The 21,864-nt window shown below is 40.9% G+C and overlaps 3 protein-coding genes across 3 annotated transcripts; 2 read left to right on the top strand and 1 right to left on the bottom strand.

The window, feature by feature from the left end:
* Positions 1-3,075: 3,075 nt before the first annotated feature.
* Positions 3,076-11,304, bottom strand: dapk2a (death-associated protein kinase 2a). The gene is made up of 9 exons (XM_058629342.1): positions 11,161-11,304; positions 10,913-11,000; positions 8,622-8,843; positions 7,487-7,625; positions 6,378-6,507; positions 5,403-5,478; positions 4,845-4,997; positions 4,693-4,738; positions 3,076-3,776 (listed from the first exon to the last, which is right to left on the bottom strand). Exons 2-9 carry the CDS (start codon positions 10,972-10,974, stop codon positions 3,120-3,122), a joined length of 1,485 nt encoding a protein of 494 aa, XP_058485325.1. The 5' UTR covers positions 10,975-11,000; positions 11,161-11,304; the 3' UTR covers positions 3,076-3,119.
* A 452-nt stretch (positions 11,305-11,756) lies between these two features.
* Positions 11,757-15,801, top strand: sh2d7 (SH2 domain containing 7). Its single transcript, XM_058630013.1, has 7 exons — positions 11,757-11,908; positions 12,472-12,561; positions 12,657-12,822; positions 12,983-13,225; positions 13,600-14,178; positions 15,019-15,263; positions 15,735-15,801. The coding sequence occupies exons 1-7, from the start codon at positions 11,757-11,759 to the stop codon at positions 15,799-15,801; spliced, it is 1,542 nt and encodes a 513-aa protein (XP_058485996.1).
* Positions 15,802-16,052: 251 nt separating this feature from the next.
* LOC131459473 (ras-related protein Rab-11A) lies at positions 16,053-21,407 on the top strand. Its single transcript, XM_058629343.1, has 5 exons — positions 16,053-16,220; positions 17,451-17,646; positions 17,785-17,978; positions 18,561-18,641; positions 19,119-21,407. Exons 1-5 carry the CDS (start codon positions 16,181-16,183, stop codon positions 19,253-19,255), a joined length of 648 nt encoding a protein of 215 aa, XP_058485326.1. The 5' UTR covers positions 16,053-16,180; the 3' UTR covers positions 19,256-21,407.
* The last annotated feature ends 457 nt before the right edge of the window (positions 21,408-21,864 follow it).

Genomic DNA, 21,864 nt, shown 5'->3' with positions numbered 1-21,864 from the left:
CTGTTGACACAGTGCTTGTAGTTGTGTCCAACATAATGAGTGAATCATCCCGTATGCTGGAGTCATTAACTTCATATTAGGGCTGCAATTAAACAATGTCTGTCAGTTATTAACTTCATTAGTTGTTAGTTACATTAAACTACATATATATGTATATGTATATACATATATATATATATATATATATATACATATATACATACATACATACATATATATGTATGTATGTATGTGTATATATATATATACATGTATATATACATGTAAGAAAATTTCTGACAGAACGTGCAGCATCTGCCTCGACCGATTGGGGTGAAAGGAAAAATGGGGGACAGAGGAGAGGTGGGGGAGAGAAAAGAGAAAGAAGGAGGCGAGGTAGAGACAGAAAAGAGAGACCATGAGCAAAAACAGTTGTATTGGGTTATAGGTTTAGACAAGACACTTCTGAATCATAGATTCATAGTCCAATTACTTCTGCACATACAGTGGGTTGCATAAATATCCGCACCCCTTCAACTTTTTGACATTTTGCCATGCTGGGACCACAAACATAAATATATTTCATGTGAAAGACACACACTAAGGAACACACAATCATGAAGTGAAATGAAATTTATACATGATTTTGAACTTTTTTTATGAATAAAAAACTGAAAAGTGGGGTGTGCAAAAGTATCTACCCCCTTTCCTCTCTGTGCAACCAATTGCCTTCAGAAGTTGCCTGATGATTTCTGAATGGTCACATGTTGACCTAATGACTAAACAGAGTCCACCTGTGTGTAATCTAATCTCAGTTCCAATACAGCGGCTCTGTGATGGTCTCAGAGGTCTGTTTAGAGAATATTGGGGAGCAGACAGCATCATGAAGTCCGAGGAACACACCAGACAGGTCCGGGATAAGGTTGTGGAGAAGTATAAAGCTGGTTTAGGCTATAAGAAGATTTCCAAAGCTTTGAACATCTCTCGGAGTACTGTTAAATACACTATCCAGAAATGGAAAGAGTATGGCATCACTGCAAACCTACCAAGACAGGGCGGTCCTCCTAAACTTAATGGCCGAACAAGGAGAGGACTGATCAGAGCTGTAACCATGATGACCTTGGATGAACTGCAGAGCGCCACAGCTCAGGTGGGGGAACCTGTCCACAGGTCAACTATTAGTCATACACTGCACAAATCTGGCATTTATGGAAGAGTGGCTAGAAGAAAGCCATTCGTAAAAAAAAACAAAAAAAAAAACATGGGTGATACAGCAAACATGTGGAAGAAGGTGCTTTGGTCAGATGAGACCAAAATTTAACTTTTTGTCCAAAATGCAAAAACGCAATGTTTGGCGTAAAAGAAACACTGCACATCACCCTGAAAACACCATCCCCACTGTCAAACATGGTGGTGGTAGCATCATGCTCTGGGGGTGCTTCTCTTCAGCAGGGACAGGGAAGCTGGTTAGAGTTGATGGGAAGATGGATGGAGCCAAATACAGGGCAATCTTGGATGAAAACTTGTTGGAGTCTGCAAAAGACTTGGGACTGGAGGCAGCAAAAGGCGGTTCCACAAAGTATTGACTCAGGGGGGTAGATACTTTTGCACACCCCACTTTTCAGTTTAAAAAAAGTTCAAAAGCATGAATAAATTTCATTTCACTTCACGATTGTGTGTCCCTTAATGTGTGACTGCAGTACTGTTGCCGGAAAAGAACAAACAACACAATGACATCAGCGAGAGTGAAAGCTACGGAGAAGTCCCACTTTAGGTCTGACGAAGAGACGAGAAGATCCATCTTGCCGTTTGCTGTTTGCTTTTCAGCGTCATAAACGTCAACAGGAAAATGATTCAATATGCACTACCTTATAGAGAGATACAGCGCCACCTATGGAGGCGGAGTCAGATGGACACATGCATGTAAATGTACCTTAAAAACAAAAACCTCAGAGAGATATTCATTATTATTATCATGCATTTATTTATATATAAGGGTTGCATACGGCAGCTTTAATTTGTGACACTGAGACCTTGACAAGAATGTTTCTTTCTTAAGTAGAGCTGCAACAATTAATCAAAGACTAATTTCATTTACAGCGACATTGAAAAAAGAAAACGGTTGGATAAACTTCAATTGGCAGTTACTTCCTCTGCATGACTGATTAGCCTCGAAGAATGTAATGCATTGTAATGTAATGATTCACCGCAATATTATTAATGTACATTAATTATATACAAAAATATTTTAAGACTTTAAATTTATGTGACCAACAATGCCACCTGACTGCAAAGGTGTTCATTGATCATTTCTAATATTGCACATTGAGGCTGAGTTCGGCTCTGTTTGTATTGAAAAATAATTTTTATTAATACACAAAACTTCTTGAATTTGTGAAGTTATTCCCATGCATTAATCTCTAATGGCAAATTAATGATATAAGAATACAACACTCACAGAGGGCTAAAATAAGTAATCGATAAGTAATTGACAACCAAATGAATCACCCACTAAGCAAAGGACATGTGGGGACATGATGTGATGTAATTGTGTGTGGCTTTTGTTGTTATCTTGCTTATCCAGACACAGAGGAACTCCTCTTGGACACTATCTGAGAGGCTCATGCTTGTTTGGTTTTAAGAGCTGTTGATTACAGCTGCTTCCTTCTTTAAATTCAAATGTGTTATTTTGTGACTTGTTGGTGTTCAAAATGATGCAAACTTACCAAATGAGGCAGCAGAAGACCACACAACTTCTATGTCCCCACAAGTTAAAAATACAGATTTTCTACATCCATCTCCATCTGCTCTGGAGTTTCAAAGCAACACAAACTTCAGTTTTCTATTGGAGAAGACTGAAAGCAGTGAACATACACTATTCTTAAGAGAATGTATCAACAGACCTAGGATGTTTAGTGTGTGTGAGCCTTTTGTTCAGTCGTTAAAATATGGTTTTACCTGCCTCTCACGTGCAAGTTCAAAGGGAGCACACAGCACACATTATGTCTTTACCTCATATCTACTCCATGGACTCCACGTAAAAAAAAACTAATCTATGTGTAAGAAAGTACTCATAATAATTACAGCATGAAAACATACAAAAAAAGGTATTTTTAATTCATTTGTGCAGTTCTACATAGTTATCGTTGCTGTCCAGGTTCAGTAAAGTCCAGGTTAATCCCAGACAGCAGCTCTCCACCACAGGAGCGGTTCAACAGCTCTTTCAGCGCTTCATTCACATCATTATTGAAGACAGTGGAGAAGTTGCAGTTGGGATACCTGCCACTGCCTCCGTCCATGGGAAACGAAGCCATCACTTCCTGCACCCATTTCAGCTCGTTGCTGAGCTCCAGGCGCAGTGCGTCAAAGTGGCTCAGCCTCTCATTGTAACGGCTGCTGATGGCAGTGAGGCTGCAGCTGAAGACCTGCATGTCGTCCTGCAGGCCCCTCTTCAAGGCCTCAACCTTGCGGAACTCATAGCGGATTTGCGAGAGCTCATGGCGCACGCCTTCGCTCTCCTCCTTGTACCAGGCCTCCTTGTCATTGTATATGGAGACCATGGCATCGATATCTTCCTGCAGGGTGTCATGTGCTGATGCCAGGTCAGTGAAGGAGCTCTCCATCTGGTCAATGTCCTCCACCACCTGAGCAAAGCGCTCAAAGTTTACATAAGTGTTGTTCGGGGGCATGCTGGAGTGGGACTTGATGGTGTACTCTCGCAGGCGCTTGGTCTTCAGCTGGCGCCGCTCCCGTTTCTTTGGCTCCAGGGTTTTATTTTCCTCCTTGTGCTCATTGGACTTTAGAGTTTTGAAAAACAGAAAAGGATTTTTGTCAGACAAGAAGAACTCGCACAGACGGTGCATTTATACTGAACATAACACAGACTTTTGATTACATAAGGTCAATTCAAAGATGTGAGTAGTAAAATGTCACTCATGCAAAGATGCAACATTTGCTTTCTTGTCCTCAGTTTTGTGGATTGAAAGATTTCAACTCAACGTTTGATCAAAAATGGACGACAAAGTTATTATTACAGTATGAGCACACAACAAGCAAGCCAGATGAGGAAAGGAAAGAGAGGGTGGGGTCATCAGGATCTCGTCCCACCACATGAGATTGGACAGACACACATGCTTCAAAGGCACAGGTAGTCCGAGGTTATCTCTCTATCTCTGAAAGGCTTCAGCCATATTGACACATTTTAATGCATTCATTGTCTAACTCTCTTTTAATAATAATAATGATAAGTAATAGTGACCTTTCCACTAAAGGGATGAGTGCACAGTACAGTAGCCTCTCTCACTCTGAACTGTCCTGTGATTGGTAGAAGACTCCATCACTGACCACATTTTCCGAATGATCGTTACACTGGCTTCCCAAAATATTGCTGTTCGTCTATAAAGCACTGAACGATTTCGCCCCAAAAATACATTTCTGATCTTCTGGCTCACTAAGGTCATCTGGGTCAGGTTTGTGCTGTGTCCCCAGAACCAGGGCTAAACATGGGGTAGCTGCCTTCAACTTTTATGCCAGAGGAGTGCAAGTCTGCTAAATCATTTCATTAAATCTAGCCTATGATAAAAATTTCATTCTATTAAATCTAGCCTGAACACCTGTTTGCCACGGCGTTTAAATATAGTCATACAATTATAATCACTGAAACATCACTGAAACATCTTTTACAACATGATTATAAAATAATGTTCATTTTACCTTGATCCACGGATGATTCAGAGCATCTTGAATCGTCAATCTTTTCCTGTTAAAGAAAAAGAAAATAATTGACTTGACTCACTGCACAGAGTTGTTACGTGAACCATTAAAGAAGTACAACCACAGAGGTTAACCTTCTTCAACCCCTTCACCTTATATCTTTCTCCAGCAGCTGGCTGATGAACTTCTTGGCCAGCGCACTGGTGTGACAAAAAAACTCTTCATCAAACTCATAATTTACGGCTGAAATGTTTGCCAGTGTGTCCTGTTTGGTCTCCCCCAGGAAAGGTGAGGCACCGCTCAGCCTGGAGGAGGAGAGAAAATTGGGAGGATCATCAGTTTGTCCTCCTGTTTGAAGGAAGCTATAAATAACGTCCCCTTTCAGTCCTGACATTAAAATCCATCCTGACGGATCTGATCACAGTGTTGTTGACCTGTTGTAACGTGAAATGACGTTTTAACCGTTAGAAAAAGGAGATTATGTGCACATCAGTGTAAAACTGCAGGTGGTCAGACGACGTCAGCTGTGGAGGTGGTGTGTAATGCACCCTGTTCTCAAATGTATAGAAGAATGTGGCCAAATGTGGTTCGAGTGAATCGGATCTGAAGACGCTTTCAGCGTGTTCACACCTGAACTCTGAACTGATCACTCAGGACAGATGTTAGTGCCAGGTCTGAACGGGATCGGTGCTGATTGTGTTTCAAGTTACAGGATGTAGGTGATGACCCCGATGCTCCACATGTCTGCTTCGAGTCCCAGTGGCTCGTAGTTGACAATCTCTGGAGCTTAAGAAGAAAAAAAACATTAGTGGACACACACACACACACAGGCATCTGTGATGTCTGCCTGAGTCATCTATTATCACTTTTTAGCAGCAGCTTTAGCATCAGTGGGTGAACATGCATGTTACTAGAGGTGCTATAGTAGTTGTTTGCCTTCTCGTAGACGCACATAACTGCTCGTACAACGTGCACTTAAAAGGAATTTAGTGTTCAAGAGAATAAAAACAATTGTTGAACAATTATTGACTTAAATCAATGGTTCTGAAACTTTTTATACCAAGTACCACCTGAGAAGATATTGAGCTCTCCAACTAACACCATTATCGCCAACGTTAAGATACAGAGGTGTAAATGGGTCAAGCAAAGTCAACTTTGGAGGCAAATTTATTCCCAATAAGATCATTTGCTCTCTCATCATCCCCCTCTTCCTCACATATAGTGAAATTAGATTAAGCTGAAGCAAGAGATAAGGTGACTCTAATTACTATAATTTAATTTATTATAATTTTTTTGTTATTTGTTTCATTTTCGACGCACGCCGGGCAAAATTCCTCAGCTCCACTCCGATCACATACCCTGGTATATACAGTAGAACAGTATTTATGATTTTCCTCCAAGTATCACCAGTACCACTTATAATGGGCATGACGGTAGAAAATGTGAGAAAATGTACTGTATGGAACGAATGCATGTATGAATGTATGAGTGAATAGTAAAGTGAATGTGAAAGGCCAAACTACAGTGTGAGCAGTCATCAAGAATGTACATTGTTTTGAACACAATATCTTGAAAAAGAAAAATTCCCTCAAGATGTTCATGAGATATCACGTTCACAAGAATGGAACTGATTTACACGTAACTGTCTGTCCACTGGCTCTCACCTGGCAGTACAAACATCTTACCTACAAACTCAGGTGTGCCGAAGATGTTTTTGAACTCAACCCCAGCTTCAATCTTGTGAGCCAGACCGAAGTCAATGAGTTTGATTCTGGGCAGTGGGACGTTCTTTTCCAGGAGCATAATGTTCTCAGGCTGGAGGTAAGAGAGAAACAATAACTGTTACACGTTTCCTTTACCTTTGTTAAACTTTGTGAATTTTCTACTGCAACCATAATAGCATTGGATTTTTCATTTGTTATAGGTTTCGTTTTGACCTTTTGTTTCTAAAATGAGTTTGTTTTAATTTGTTTTTAGAGAGGGTTTGCTAGTTTGTATTAGTTTTAGTTTTTTATAAATGCTTAGTTTTATTTTAGTTGTTTTTTTGTGATATGGAGTATTTGCCATGTGCAAGATTCAAAAAGGTCACAATAAGTTTTGTGTCATCAAAAACCCAACAAAAGATGCAGTTTTAACCCTTGGTAAATTGCCTTGGTAAATACAAAGATAAATTTACAAAGACGAAAACTAAGCACGTTTTTGTTACAATTTCGTTTTGTAAACACACAATTCACTTTCAGTTAATTATCAGGGTTTTTTTTCACACTCTAGTTTTTATTTTTATTTCAGTTAACAAAAGTTATTTCAGTTATTTCAATTTTAGTTTTTGTTATTTCTTTAGTTTTCGTGAACTATAATAACCTTGCAACGCGCACACATTTGTATAATAATCTGTGATCACAGTCACTGTTGAAAGTGTGTCACATGTTTGGCAGCTGCTCATCATCATCAACTGATAGAACCTCAGGAAAACAACACGGATTATGTAATTTACAGGACTGTCTGCTGTTGTTGTTGTTGTTGTTGTTGTTGTTCTTGTTGTTGTTTACTGGCATTTGTTTACATTAAAACCACCCTGAAGTGTGGAGGCAGGAAGTCCACGCCATGTGTGATGGGTTTTTATCTCTTTTTAAGTGTAATATAAAGATACAAATATTGTATATTATCGTAAAGTGCTGAGCTCTGCTGAGTCATAGTGAGCAAGAAAACAAGCTTTTAAAGCTTTAATGAAATGTCATGCTTCAGTCGGCTCATGACGAGGCTGCTGCTGGTGACATGTCTGGTTCAGACAAACCTTAAGGTCAAAGTGGGCTATTTTTCTTGCGTGAAGGTAGTTGACGCCCTCGAGGATCTGCTTGATGAACTGTGTGGCCTCTTCCTCGCTCAGTGACTCCTTTTGTGCCAGGAAGTCAAACAGCTCACCACCAGAAACCCTGAAACACAGACACGGATCATATTATCTTGGCGCGGTCACACTTCGACACTCCGACATGACAAATCAGCCGAGAAGCATGTGGTGATGTAGGGAGGGCTGCTCACGCTGCACACTCGGAGCCAAAACACACTGAAATAGCTGTCGTCATCACAACTTTATAATCCCACGACATGAGGGCATGACACAGTGAGTATTATAGCTGTCTGATGAAGAGGGGGCAACAGTGACCCAGTGGTAGAGCAAGATGTTTTTAAACCTGAAGGTCAGGGGAATTATAATTCCCACATTTGCTAGTCTACATGCCAATGTGTCTGTGACTGGGTATGAAAGATGTGTCGCAGAAAAAGTGCTCCAAATATGGATGTGTGTGAGTGAATGGGTGAATGACAGAACTGTAGTGTAATGTAACCCTTTGAGTGGTCATCAAGACTAGAAAAGTGCTATATAAATACAGACTGTTTATCGTCTACAGGTTAAAAGTGTCTCTAATAATTAATATTGTTATTTTTCACTTTCACTTTAATTAAGGTTTTTAACCAACAATCATTCTGATCACTATACCAAATATGCGTTAATTTTCTTAGTCATTTAAAATAAATGTTATAGTTTACTTAATAACAATTAATTATTTTGCCTATGATAAAATTTCCTTTGGAGGGTTAACACAGCTAAGAATATAATGTTTTTATGATTAATCTTTATACAGTGTGAGATTAAATGTAAAATGTCTATAATGTTGCTGGGGTGTTTTTTTTGTTAATGTTGAACATTATTTTGCTCATTCATTGACAAAAAAATGCCATGCACAGGAAAAGCAGCAAAATAAACTTATGACCAGAGGCTAATGGGGGGGGGGGGGGGGGGTGAATAGTAAAATATGCAATTCTGAAGCCATTAATTGTATGATTTTATATCCTAACAACAGTGGGATCAAACTACTGTATGCCATTTGTATGTGTTACAGACATGACACGGTAAAGAATTGGACACTCACAGTTCCAGGATCAGAACCACATCAGTGCGATTCTCGTAGACATCGTGAAGCGTGACGATGTTGGCGTGTTGAATCTGCTGCAGGATGTTCACCTCCCGCTCAATTTCCTCCCGCCGCACTCCTCGAGAGCTGGCCATGCTCTGGCGCTTCTTGATGAACTTGGCGGCAAACTGCAGTCCTGTGCTCTTCTCTGTGCATTGCTTTACAATAGCAAACTGACCACTGATGGAGGAGAGCAAACCAGCACTCAAATTATACATGTTAATATGAACACATAGTTTACTGTAAACCCAGTCCTTGATGTTTGTTTTCTTATTGTAATGAATTTCCCTGTGACAAAATGATGTTTCATGTACAGACATAATTAGAAAGTGGAGATGAGATAAGTGGAATCGCTAACTTGAACGTGGGCTTCTTAATCGCAATATTAGTTACCGGCACTTCTAGGTTGTCTGTGCAATATTCATTATTATGGCCCAGAATAATCATTTCCTTTCTAATGGAGGGATCTGCAACCTGTGGCTCTAGAGCCACATGTGGCTCTTTAGACCACTCTGCAGTGGCTCCTTCTGTGTGTCACATTCAGTGGCTACATCAAATGCGATATTAAAAACCTTGACAAACTTGGGTGGATCCCTGTATGTGGATGCACATACTTAGGCCAAGCATAAGTACTTTTTCCTCAAACATAAACTACATAAATCTTTTAATTTGATTAATTTCGACAAACAATGGAAGGACGAGGTCAACCTAATACTGTTTTATTTCAAAGTAGTTTTTCTCTCCACTTTATAAGAGGTTAATTTCATAAATGCAACAAACTCGTATTTATAGTTCACCTGTATAAAAAACTTTATACATTATTATCTTCATTTTATGGGTCAAATGGGATATTTTCATACTAATGTGTGCACACCCCTGGTCAACAAGTTCAGTTATATTCACTGACTTCTTGCCACATTTGTGTCCTGGAGGAAGCGTAATAACAGGACACCAAATAAAATGGACTGTGTGCTTTAAGTGTAAATCATAGTTGGAAATGTTAAGGATAATCAAAATATATAAAAGTTGACAAAAATGGGAAACAAAAGTCCATTTTTTTTTTGTTTTTTTAATATGGACTAATAACTATGTAAATAAACAGATAACATCTCCTAGTATCTTTTATTTAACGAAGATTTTCATAATTTAGTGATTAATGGTTTTGTAATACCGACAGACATACGCGCCTCATATAGATAAGGGGAGTACTGGCACTCATTTTTTCCCCATTTCACACACACTGTCACTTCACAGTCAAGTACTATAATATATATATATATATATATATATATATATATATATATATATATATATATATATATACATATACATATTTGCATGCTCTGTTTAATGGCTCGTTTTCTAATAAACTGTCATGTGGAGGAGAGATGATCAATTTCAGTGGGCGGGGGCAGGAAGTGATGGACGGAAACACCCTTACATCAGCGCACGCCACAGAAACCAGAGATAAACTCTGTCCAGATGCTTCTTCAATGAGTGCATGGCCATGACAGCAGCAGCAGTGGTTGGAGGAGGCTATTTTCAATTTGCAGTGTGTAACTAGTTTAAACAAAAAGAGTTTTTAGGATGCGTGTGTGTGTGCCTCACTGTGACAGAATTAGATGTTTGTGAATTAGTGTATGGTTTGAATGAAGTGTTCAAAAGATATTTCTTCGGTTGGATGAACAGCGTGAGGTATTTTGAGAAACATGAAGCCCTTTTACTTAATAACAAACTATAAAAAAAAGTCAAACATTATCAGACTCCATACATTTTATTTCTGGTTTGTAAACTAATACTCTACTTCCTGGTCCTGGCACAGCTAAAAATAGACGAGTCTTAAAAAAGCAGCTCGACAGTTGTCACCATACTTCTAGTCCTCTAAACTACAGCCTGTTTTTTTACTTCTTCCCATATCGTATAGAAATGTAAAATGTTGATGATCAGTCACAGGAGATGCTCTGTCGCACTACTTAAACAAACATTTTACTGACGCAGGAGCAGCAGTTAGTGATTTAGAGGCATTTTCATAATAGTCTGATAACAAGTGGCCTACATACTGGTTACTATCTAACCTCTCATTTCCATGACGGTGCCTTTTATCAATATGTTATTTAAAAAGAGAGCTCTATGACACAAAGCCAGTTGAAACAAATACATATTAATGAAAGTACACTCTGCTGTAGGTGTTTCTTTATCATGATTACCATCCCATAAAATACTGAGAATACTGAGAAAGAGATCTGTACCTTCCCAACTCTTCGCCGATTTCATAGAAATCCTCCACTTTCTGTTGTTTGAATAAATCCATGTCAGCGAAGGTCAGTGACTGTTAACCTGCAACAACAGACACACTTACTGTTACTGTCACTATCACTGTCAAATGTTTAGACACAACGTAACTGATGAGAGAATTAGTTAGTCAGTCTAAACACTAGAAAATGTGTTAATATCATAAATAATATATATAAAAAAAAATGAATGAATAGATTATTACCACATTAGATGTTTCCATGTGCTTCATGTCCTCCCCCTGATCCTGCTCTGTCTCTGTGATGTGTGTGTGTGTGTTGACAACAACAGAGTCTCATGCCTAACCCCAACCATCAGGGGGCAGTGCTGTCCAGCGTGCACATGCAGAACTTAATTCAGAAAACCACAAATTCAATAGGAGACAGCAGTGTGCAGAACCCCATTCAAAAAGAAACACATTTAGCAAGAGGCACTGGCATGCTGACTTCTATTCAGACAATACTGAACATGTTGTATTTGTTTTAATTATTTGCCTCTGAAAGGTTCATTTTTAAGACGTGGTGGTGTGAGTATCTTGTCTTGAACACAAACATAAACACGCTGCTCCCTATAATCAACAACTATAATAAAAAAGCAAACCCAGAGTGAAATGAACTGTGTGATGAATATGGGAGCAGGATGTGGGATAGTAAAATGAAGCTGATAGGAGAGTCACAGGTGAGTCGGTTGAAACAATGGCAACACTCAGCACAGTGGAAACGAGTCAGTCAAATGAGGTGCGTTGTCATCCCTCACACAGCAGAGTGTAGAGTCAGTGAGCTCCCGAAACAGAGCGGGAGGATGGAGAAGAAGGTGTCCGTCGACCTGCAGCCAGAGAATGAGGGTGGCTTGAAGGAGCTGGTGCTCAGGTGGTTCATTGAGACGCAGACCCAGGCTCTCATCCTCAGCAACGGAAACTTCCCGGACTGGTTTCATGGCTTTGCTGCGAGAAAGTAAGAAACACAGAGAAGAGAGGAGTGTGAGTGTGAGAAATGTATTCATTTCCCTTTTTTGTTTTGGCCTTGTGGGCTTTTAATGGACTGTTGTTTCGAGTTTTATCTGCCTTTACTGTGTGGTTACTGAAAATTCCATAATAACCTTTTAGCACAATGTCACTCTATAAAATGTTATGAAAAGGAATACATAACATCGTGACTTTATATTTGAAGAAATCTGAACATCTGACCAATCGCAGGTCATTTCAGCGAGAGAGGTCACTCTAGAACTTGATTTACACTATGCTGAAAGGTTATAATGGCATTATTGATCAATAACCACACAAAGCTGTGTCTGCAGATCCGCTGCTGACAGTGTTTTTAATAGTTTGATTTGTAAGGACTGCACTTGCTTCTTGTTTGGATAATCAACAAATTTGACAGGATTGATGATTCTGGTCGTAACAGGATTTAAAAAGGGTCAGCAGAACTTTGTCCCACTGTGGACAGCGGTGTCATGGGAAAATGGGAGTTGCTCTTTTGTGAACCTGTAAATCTCTCACTCACTCTCTCACTGTCAGGGAAGCAGAGGACTTGCTGAGAGATAAAGCTCTGGGCTGTTTTCTCGTTCGCCTCAGCGATAAAGCCATCGGTTATATCCTGTCCTACAGGTGAGATAAACAATGGTTCCTGATCAGTGATAAAAAATCGTCTCTGCTGCGTCTGTGATGCGCCTCACTGTTGTCATTGATTTGCATTTCCAAAGGGGCCTTGACAGGTGCCGCCATTTTGTCATCACGCAGAAGCAGGACGGCCACTTTATCATATCAGGAGACTGCCAGTCGTACCACAGTGTCACAGAGGTGATCGAGCACTACAGGGACAGCCCAATTCAGCCATTTGGAGAACACCTGACTTCCAGCTGTTCTCAGGTGAGGAGGGTGGAGCCGATGGAGAAGTGGGGCGAACCCCCACTTCTCCATCCAACTTTATTTATAAAACACCTGCAGAATGGGGGCAGAGAGTGAAAGGACAAAATGGGTGGCAACTCTGGTTTTGTCAACATTAATAACACTGTCTAATTTTTTTTAGGAGAGCACAGGTGAACTGTATGATGTGGTGAACTACACTTCCAAAGGGAAGTCAGGGGTGAGTGTCCAGGCTCTGCGGGCTCTGTGGGACCAGAAAAAACACCATCAGAGTGACTCTGGTCATCACCACAGTACTCAGCAGCTGAACAGCTCGGCTGTAGCACAGTTTCCTGCTCTGCTTCCAAAATCTAACAGCAGAAAATTGACTGGGACAGTGTCCATGGGTGCAGTGTCCCTCACTCAGGTAGGACTTTCATCAAAACGATAGACATATGACATAACATGGGGATGTTAAGGTCCCCAGGGTAAAATGACCTGTGCTAATGCAGCATGGTTTTTCAGGAGAAAATAGTGTTCTTATACTTTTCTCTTTTCTGCAAGTGATGGGAAAGGATACGTTATTTACGATGTCATAAAGACATCTCATTTCATGTGGAGGACAAAGCGGTAAATGATGAATGAATGAATGAATGAGTCATTGGAAGTTTTAGCCTGAGGTGACACAGGAAGTGATGGTAACTGCCCCTGCACTTCTTGTACATGTGTGTTACACGTGCAATCCAAGCAGTACACACTGCTGACTAAAAGTGAGTTCTGTGTTGGTGTGATGTTTTTCAGGGTGCACCTCCACTACCAAAGAGAGGTGTTACTCTGGGCTTGTCTCTGAGGGAATCTTTACCAGACAAAACTTCAGTACGACAGAGAGGAAGCACAAGCTCATTTCTAAAGGATCTGTTTCCACCTGGAAGAAGCTGCTCTGACCTGATACAGGCTGAGAGCAGGAGCATGTCTCTGCAGTCCCTCCCACAGCTGGACAACAACAAAATGGAGGGGGAGGAGGAGGGGGAGGAAGAGGAGGAGTACTCTAAGAAGCTGCAATTCACAACATCAGGAGCCATTTTTTCTCCCACACCTCTAAAGACAGTCACCTGCGACACCTACTCCATCCATAAGCCGTGCGATGACCTGGGAACACTAAGGTCAAACCCCTTGTACGAGACGTCTGAGGCGCCTGGTGCGAGTTCAGCTCAGCAGGGTAACAGCATGTACGCCAAGGTCCCCACAAGACCAACACCTGCCGGCCTACCTGATGACACCTATGAGCAGATCCCTGGAAAGCCCATTGCCACTGTCCACAGCAACACCTACGAGTCTCTGGATGATATGAAGAAGCCTAAATCCACCTGGGGGAAAAATGTGAGTGAGACGCTGTGACCACTGAGATGCTGGTACTCAGTGCAGAACCGTCCTCACGTCTTGTCTTCTCATCTTTTTTTTTTTACAGAACATGACATGGAAGAAATTCCTTCCTGACTACATGAAGAAATAAAGGTGAGAAGCAGGACTCAGCACAAGGATGATTCTGCTGCAGAAATAAAATGAATGAGTATAATGCTATATTTGTATTTTAAGTATGAAAGCATAGAATGTTCATACTTAATAGAACTTTATGGCATATTCACTTCATTTTCATGTTTTCTGTTGCATGAACAAATTATTTTTGGAGAATGGATTAATGTTGTTGTTGTTGGTGGTGGTGGTCGTGATATTTAGTGGCTGTGATGAGTTTTGAGGTAATAAAAAAAATCATTAATTTGTGTATTTGTATTGAACTGTGTATTTGTGTATTTATGTCTGTCACTGAACAGTTCACCTTTGATTTCTGGAAAACACATGTTTATATTAAACTTCTTTGCACAGAAGGTTGAAGAAATGCGCCGTCCTTTCAAACACTGTCAAACTGCTAACGAAAGTTTGTTTTTTTATTCCAGTTTATTCCATACATCACATTTAATATTGTTATATTGTCCACAACAATGTGTCTTTCTGTCGTGTGATGGACTAGCGACCTGTCCAGGGTGTACCCCGTATTTCGCCCTATGTCAGCAGGGATTGGCACCAGTGTCCCCATCACATTTTCAAAGAGACATAAAACCAAAACCAAAAAGAACAAAAACAAAACACATCCATTCTTCTACCGCTTTATGTCTCTTTGAAAATGCTTTTCCTCTATTATTGTGTTGTGTCTGTGTGTAGTTATTTACACCACCACCACAGCACACATTCGAGCCATCACCCACTGCTACTGACTGGAGGAGTGTGAGGATGGTGGTGAGGACAGCAGAGAAGATCAAGGCGAAAGAAACTTCTCTTCCCCTTATTCAGGATCTGGCACGGGAGCGCTGTGTGTCCCGAGCCAGAAACAGCACCCACGATACCTCTCACCCCCACCATGGACTGTTTACCCCGCTGGCCTCTGGGAAGTGGTTCAGGTGCATCAGGTGCAGGACCCCTGGCCCATTTTCCCCCAGGCCACCAGACTGTTGAATGAACAGAAACTTTCACTTCAGCACCGTCAATTTGTCTACCGTTACTGTGGTAACCCTATTTTTAACCTGTACACCTTATTTATTCGTATGCATATTCAAATTTTCTTTTTTTAGATATATATTTATTTGCCTACTGCTGCTACAGTACTGCTGAGCCATGTGCAACAAACTTTTGTTTGATATACTGAGTATATTTAGACAGTAAAGTCTGTCTAAGTCTAAGTTATTTTGTGCCTCTATGGGGTTACTTCTACTTCTACTACTACTACTTTTAATTCTACTACTACTACTGCTTCTACGACTAATACAACTACTACTACTTTTACTACTACAACAACTACTGCTACAGTTCAAAGTTCTTAATCCCAGTCCAAACTCCTTTAAATCAGATCAAAATTCCTCTTCTTCTATAATCTCCAACAGGCTGGACAACATGAGGCGCCATGCTGCAGTACGGAGGAAAAAGGATTCTGTCTGCTCATGCTCCTAAACGTAGTTCAAAGTTGATTTGAGTCTTTGAAGTTGTTCTGTCTGTCATTGAGGTTGTTTGTGTGTTTTGTGGTTGTCTCTGTCTCTTTGTGTTTGTTAGTTGTGATTCCCTTGTCTGTGGTCGTTTTAAGTAAGTGCTTTTATTGTGGTTTTATTGTGTCAATTCCACTCTTTGGAAAAAGTGCGGTGCAGCTCTGCTCTTAACCACTAGATGTCAAGCTCGTATTTTGGGGCACGGTGACGCTGCCTGAGGAGAAGAAGAAGAAACTGCGGAAGTAGGACTCCCAAATAGATTCCCGTTGGAAGAGTAAAACACCGCGGCCCCTCTTGTTCACATAAAAACTAATCAAACCTCGGACTGACATTCCCCCTTAAAGACAATGGGCACCAGAGATGACGAATATGACTATTTGTTCAAAGGTAAAACTGAATATTTTCTCATTACTTCTGTTGGTATGTTAGCTGAGAGGCTAACCAGGCCAGCTGACTGTCTGCCAGGCTAACGTAGCCGCCGCCGCCACCAACCTTTGTGCTGTGATCGTGTTTCAGTGAGTTGCCCGTGACATGTCAGTGACTATCACCCACTGACAGACACAGAGCGACTCTTCTGAACCCCGTGTGTGAAAACACTCGTGGATCCGCCTCGTTGTGTCCTCAACCCAGCAACTGACAGGGCGGCTCCGACGTTAGCTGTTAGCCCGCTTTTTAGCTGCTACCGTCGGTGGGCGCGGACACACCTAACGTTAGTTAACCGTTATCACATTATCCACATGAGGAGCGTGAGTCAGCCAGAGCGGAGGCGCACGGACCCGTAAAAGTCACACATTTAAGCCGTTTATAGCAGAACAATGTGCTAACTGGTTAGCCTCAAGGTTAGCTGGGGTTTCTGTGGGAAAAGCTCCGTTAGACGAACAATTAAACAAACCGCGTCCGTGTCAATAATGCCGTGTTTACTCAAATCATGTAATAATTATGAAGACGTTTAAATAATTAAACAGCAGACTAAAACAACACATTCTGTGTTGTCGTGATGTCATGTTTTATGTATGGCGATGATGCTCAGCACATCCTCATCAACATAACACCAAATAGCCACACTGTTATAAATCTGCTGCTGAATTATTGAGAGCTGATAAATCGATTAAGGTAAATAGTCAGGGGTTGATATAAAATGAATCAAAACAAGACACCGAAAGATAACATTTTTAAATATGTGTTAAATGTGTTTTTCCACAAATTATCAGTACACTAATAGTAATAACAACAACAACAACAAGATTGTAGGAAAGGAAGACGTGAATTTAGAGGATATATATCGCTTGAGGATATATACAGGTAATAAACTATGCACTTTGTTCCTATAACTTTGGAAGAAAACAAAAAGTGTATTAAAAACATCACTGGGCTTTAAGTGAGTTTCAGTTTCCAGTTAAATGTCACTAAATGCAAATATTTTTTGTAAAGGCTGAAATCTGAGAGATTAAAAATAAAAATGTATTTTTATTTTAAGGGGAATTAAAACAATGCAACACAGGCAGTGAGGAATAACATAATAACATGTGTTGGAAAGGTGTTTGTATTGTGAATGGAAGTTCATTACCTGTCTCCAATGTAATATGCATTATTTTTATATCACGTGATATGTTGCAGTCGTCCTTATTGGAGACTCTGGCGTGGGGAAGAGTAACCTGCTGTCCCGGTTCACCCGCAACGAGTTCAACCTGGAGAGTAAGAGCACCATCGGAGTTGAGTTTGCCACGCGTAGCATTCAGGTCGATGGCAAGACGGTGAAGGCGCAGATCTGGGACACAGCTGGTCAGGAACGCTACCGTGCCATCACATCAGCGTGAGTGCAGTGATCAGGACGTGTAGCTGTGAAACGAATAAATAACAAGATCAGTGCTTTGTTGAGTTTGTTACACACACTTACTTCTACTCTGCTCTGATGATGGTTGTCTTACCTGGGTGCGTGGCTCTGCTGCAGGTACTACCGCGGGGCGGTGGGCGCTCTCCTAGTCTACGACATTGCCAAGCATCTCACCTATGAAAATGTGGAGCGCTGGCTGAAGGAACTGAGAGATCACGCGGACAGCAACATTGTCATCATGCTGGTGGGCAACAAGAGCGACCTGCGTCACCTTCGTGCTGTCCCCACTGATGAGGCCCGTGCCTTTGCTGGTAAAATATAATTTTAAATGACATTACAGAAATGTTATAATAATCTATTTTGTGGACATTTGCCTTTGCATTCACAAAGTGGTTAAAAAGACAATAGAGAACAATACAGAAAATTAGATAACACATCATAGACACAAACAGAGGTCTATAATAAACGAGTATAATAGTATATATATATGTATTTGTTTATATATATATTTATATGTATATATGTGTGTATGTATATATGTGTGTGTGTGTGTATATATATATATATGTATATATGTTTCAAACTAATTTCTACCACTTACATCAATAATAAAATGAGATTAACATGAATTGACAGCAGTGATTCAATCAGATTCCAGCAGGTTTAACATGTTAATCAGATGTTTGGACTCCACTGTTTAGCACTCTGTCACCTAATGTCATCATGTTTAGTAATATGATTTGCACTGACAGCTGAGATTGGCACAGCACCCCCCGGTAGATAATGGATGGATTTGTGCTGACACTATATGACACATATACAACAGTATAATGATGGGTGTGCTAACTTTATATACTGCATACGTAATATATATGTTTGACTTTGACCTGCAGAGAAGAACGGTTTATCTTTCCTGGAGACGTCAGCTCTGGACTCAACCAACGTAGAGACAGCCTTCCAGACCATTCTGACAGGTGTGTACTGGGTATATATACATACAGTATGTACGTATGTATATGTACATTATCTCAAGGCACTGTACATATAGTAAGGCAGAAACTCATCATCAGAAAATATCATAGGAGAGAGGAGAAATCCAACAATTCACACAATGAGCAAACACTAGGCATCAGTGGAGAGAAAAAAAACTCCCTTTTAATTTAAAGAAATCTCTGACAGAACCAGACTCAAAAATGTGCAGCATCTACATTACAGTGGAAGTGAAGTCTGGATACACTCACGCACATACTTTATCATACTTTATTACACTTTATTATCATGTGGTCTTATCTTTTGAGGCGTGTCTAACCTAGCTGATGACTCAGAGTTAAAGATACAGACACACGGCAGTGAAGTCCAAGATAAAGTCAAAGTCACCGTCAACATTTAGTTTTGTGTATTGAAACCTCTAGTGAACCCTAAATGACACTGTCCCCTCCGTCCCTCCTCAGAGATCTACCGCATCGTCTCTCAGAAGCAGATGTCAGAGCGTCAGGAGAGCGACATGTCCCCGAGCAACAACGTGGTCAACATCCAGGTGCAGCCCACTGAGAACAAACCAAAGATGCAGTGCTGTCAGAACATCTAGCCCCGTCCACCGCCGGTCTGCTGCTACTCCCCTCCTCCTCCTCCTCCTCCCCTCCCCCTCTCTCCCCATTTCCTGGCTCACTACTCCACTCCCCCCTCCGCCTCAGAGAATAGACTGCCTTGCGTACTGTGTGGTGAGGGAGGGACGACTCACGGCTTCAAAGCTGTGACCTCACCTCTGCACCCACCTGTACCTGCCTCCCCCTCCTGCCCTTTCTCCCCGCCCCCCCCCGCCCTAGGTGAATATATCCCAGTATAAGAAGAAGTCGCTGAGTGGGGTGCCCCCCCCCTCCCAGCAGGACAGTAGGCAGTGAGCATTTCATATCATGTTAGATTTCATTAGTGTAGAAGCGCTGACACAAACGTCTTAATATATGAATGTGATGAGTTTTTCTTCTTCTTCTCCACTTTTTTATTGTCTCTGTCTTGTATCATATATCGACTGCAGCTGTATATGAATTTAAAGCACATCAAGGTTGCTGTGTTTTTCCTATATATATATATATATATATCCTGTCATTTTAGGCCCTGCCCCCTCCTCTTTAGTGCAATGTACTGTTGGAAACCATGTGGATGTATGGAGCACAACGTAAATGTGTGTGTCCATGCTCTCGTAGTTAAAATTGCATCTGATTGCTGTGAATATTACGCCGGTGAAATGTTTTGTGAGTTTTAAGTTTGCGCCATGGAAACGTCAGTTGAGTGTGTACACAGTGCGCAGCCTTGTAAACCCTGTGGTCGCCGTGTCAACAACGGTCGCTGGGTTCGGACCAGCTTTGCATGGCACCCTGCTGCGTTGCATGTCCACTCATGTTAATGTTGTCCCGCTCCAAGTGGCGCCATGTTGTGGTTGTAGACCACCAGACTTTAGGAAAAACAGTTTGATTTGTTTTAAACTACAACTATGCACAAACAAGCTGTTTGGATTTTTTTTGTCCCCACTTTATAGCTCATGAAGGAATAAAAAGACAGCAAAGGTATCCTTTCATTTACATTCCCATCATATTCCAATAATGTTATAATCACCCGTCTCCTGTAAGTCGTGCAAACTGAGCTCTGCATGTAACCAAACACGTAGTTGCAACACAGAGGAAACGGGAAATGGATGAAGTTGTGTCGAAAAACGTTGCACTGAACCTTGTAACATGTATTTTAGTGAATCTGCACCTCACGTCACGTTAGATGAACTGCGTTTTAAAGATGGTGCAACTGTTTAGAACCAAAAAAACAGTTAAATGTTAAACGCTGCAGAGGCCGAGGTTAATCTGTTTCCTGAGAAGTAAAAGATTTCGAGGACATTTTTGAGAATGAGCCTCCTTCTGATTCGATTCCGGTCACAGTGCCTCCTTCATCTGTGTCAGAAAACACACACCTCATTCACCTGTGACCAGGTCATACTTGCCTCCTCCTTAACCACTAACCCCCTCAACCACTAACCAGTGACCCGTCTGTTGCTGGAGACAGAGTGCCGCGTTGTCCCGTCACATGAAGCCTACCAACACCGAGCTGCCTCTGACTTCAACCCAGTGCATGGCTTTCTGTATGACTGCAACTCCGTGTTGCATCGCCTTATGTATCTAACATTGGCATTACTGTCCATGGGTTAGCTGGGGTTCGCTAACATGTGCTCAACAAGCTGACCGTCATGTGTTAACACCCCTCTCATCAACGACCCACTAACTGAACCCTGGAGCTTGTTCTGTAGAAGACGCAGGACGCAGCCGTGTGTGTGTGTGCGTGTGTGTGTGTGTGTGTGTGTGTGCGTGCGTGCGAAGATGCTGAGGGCGGAGTGTGTGAGCGTGGCTGGCAGTGGCAATGGCGTTTCTTGGAACAGACGGCACTGCCAGCCGAGCCCATCCAGACTCGCTTTCCTCTGGTCCTGTTTCATGCTCCTTTGTTGTTCTGTGTGTGTGTGTGTCTTTTTTTAAATTGTTTAATTTTTTTTTTTTTTTTACTTTATTCTTAAAGTGACTGTAAGTCCAGTGTAAATTCCAGTGTGTGATATGTCATGTCAGTGAATCTGGAGGGTTCCATGTGAGGGGGGTCATTACCAATGGTTTTATGTTTTGTACAGATTGATAAATTGTACAATTTATGTCTATATCTTAAGTTATCAGTTCATCTTATTAAAGCGCACCAGTCATAAACCTTTACATCTTTCTGGAGTTATTACATTGTTACAACAGCTAACCAACACTTGGTCAGGTGCAACATTAAAACAGGTAACTATTTTGTGTTGTGACACATATGGGTTCAATGGTAAATCTGGATTTAAATTAGTTTAGTGAGCAACTATTATAAAAAAATCTTTATTTTTGAAGATTATTTTAAAAAAGTTGCTTTTTGTGTCAAGTGGGCAGATGTGTTTCATATTAATCTTTATGATGGCACACATTGTCTCAAGAATCAGTTTCCAATTGTACGGAAGGAAATGGTTAATTTACTCCTTTACTGTGTATATATATGTAGATATGTGTGTATATATATATATATATGTATATGTATATGTGTATATATATATATATATATATATATATATACACAGATTAAAACCAGCTGTGTGTTTGTCTGATCAGTGTAGTTGCAGTGATTCCTCTGTAGACTGTACAG

The sequence above is a fragment of the Solea solea genome, chromosome 5 (assembly GCF_958295425.1).
Source record: "Solea solea chromosome 5, fSolSol10.1, whole genome shotgun sequence".
Classification (NCBI taxonomy): domain Eukaryota; kingdom Metazoa; phylum Chordata; class Actinopteri; order Pleuronectiformes; family Soleidae; genus Solea; species Solea solea.
This window is presented reverse-complemented; position numbering and strand designations above follow the sequence as displayed.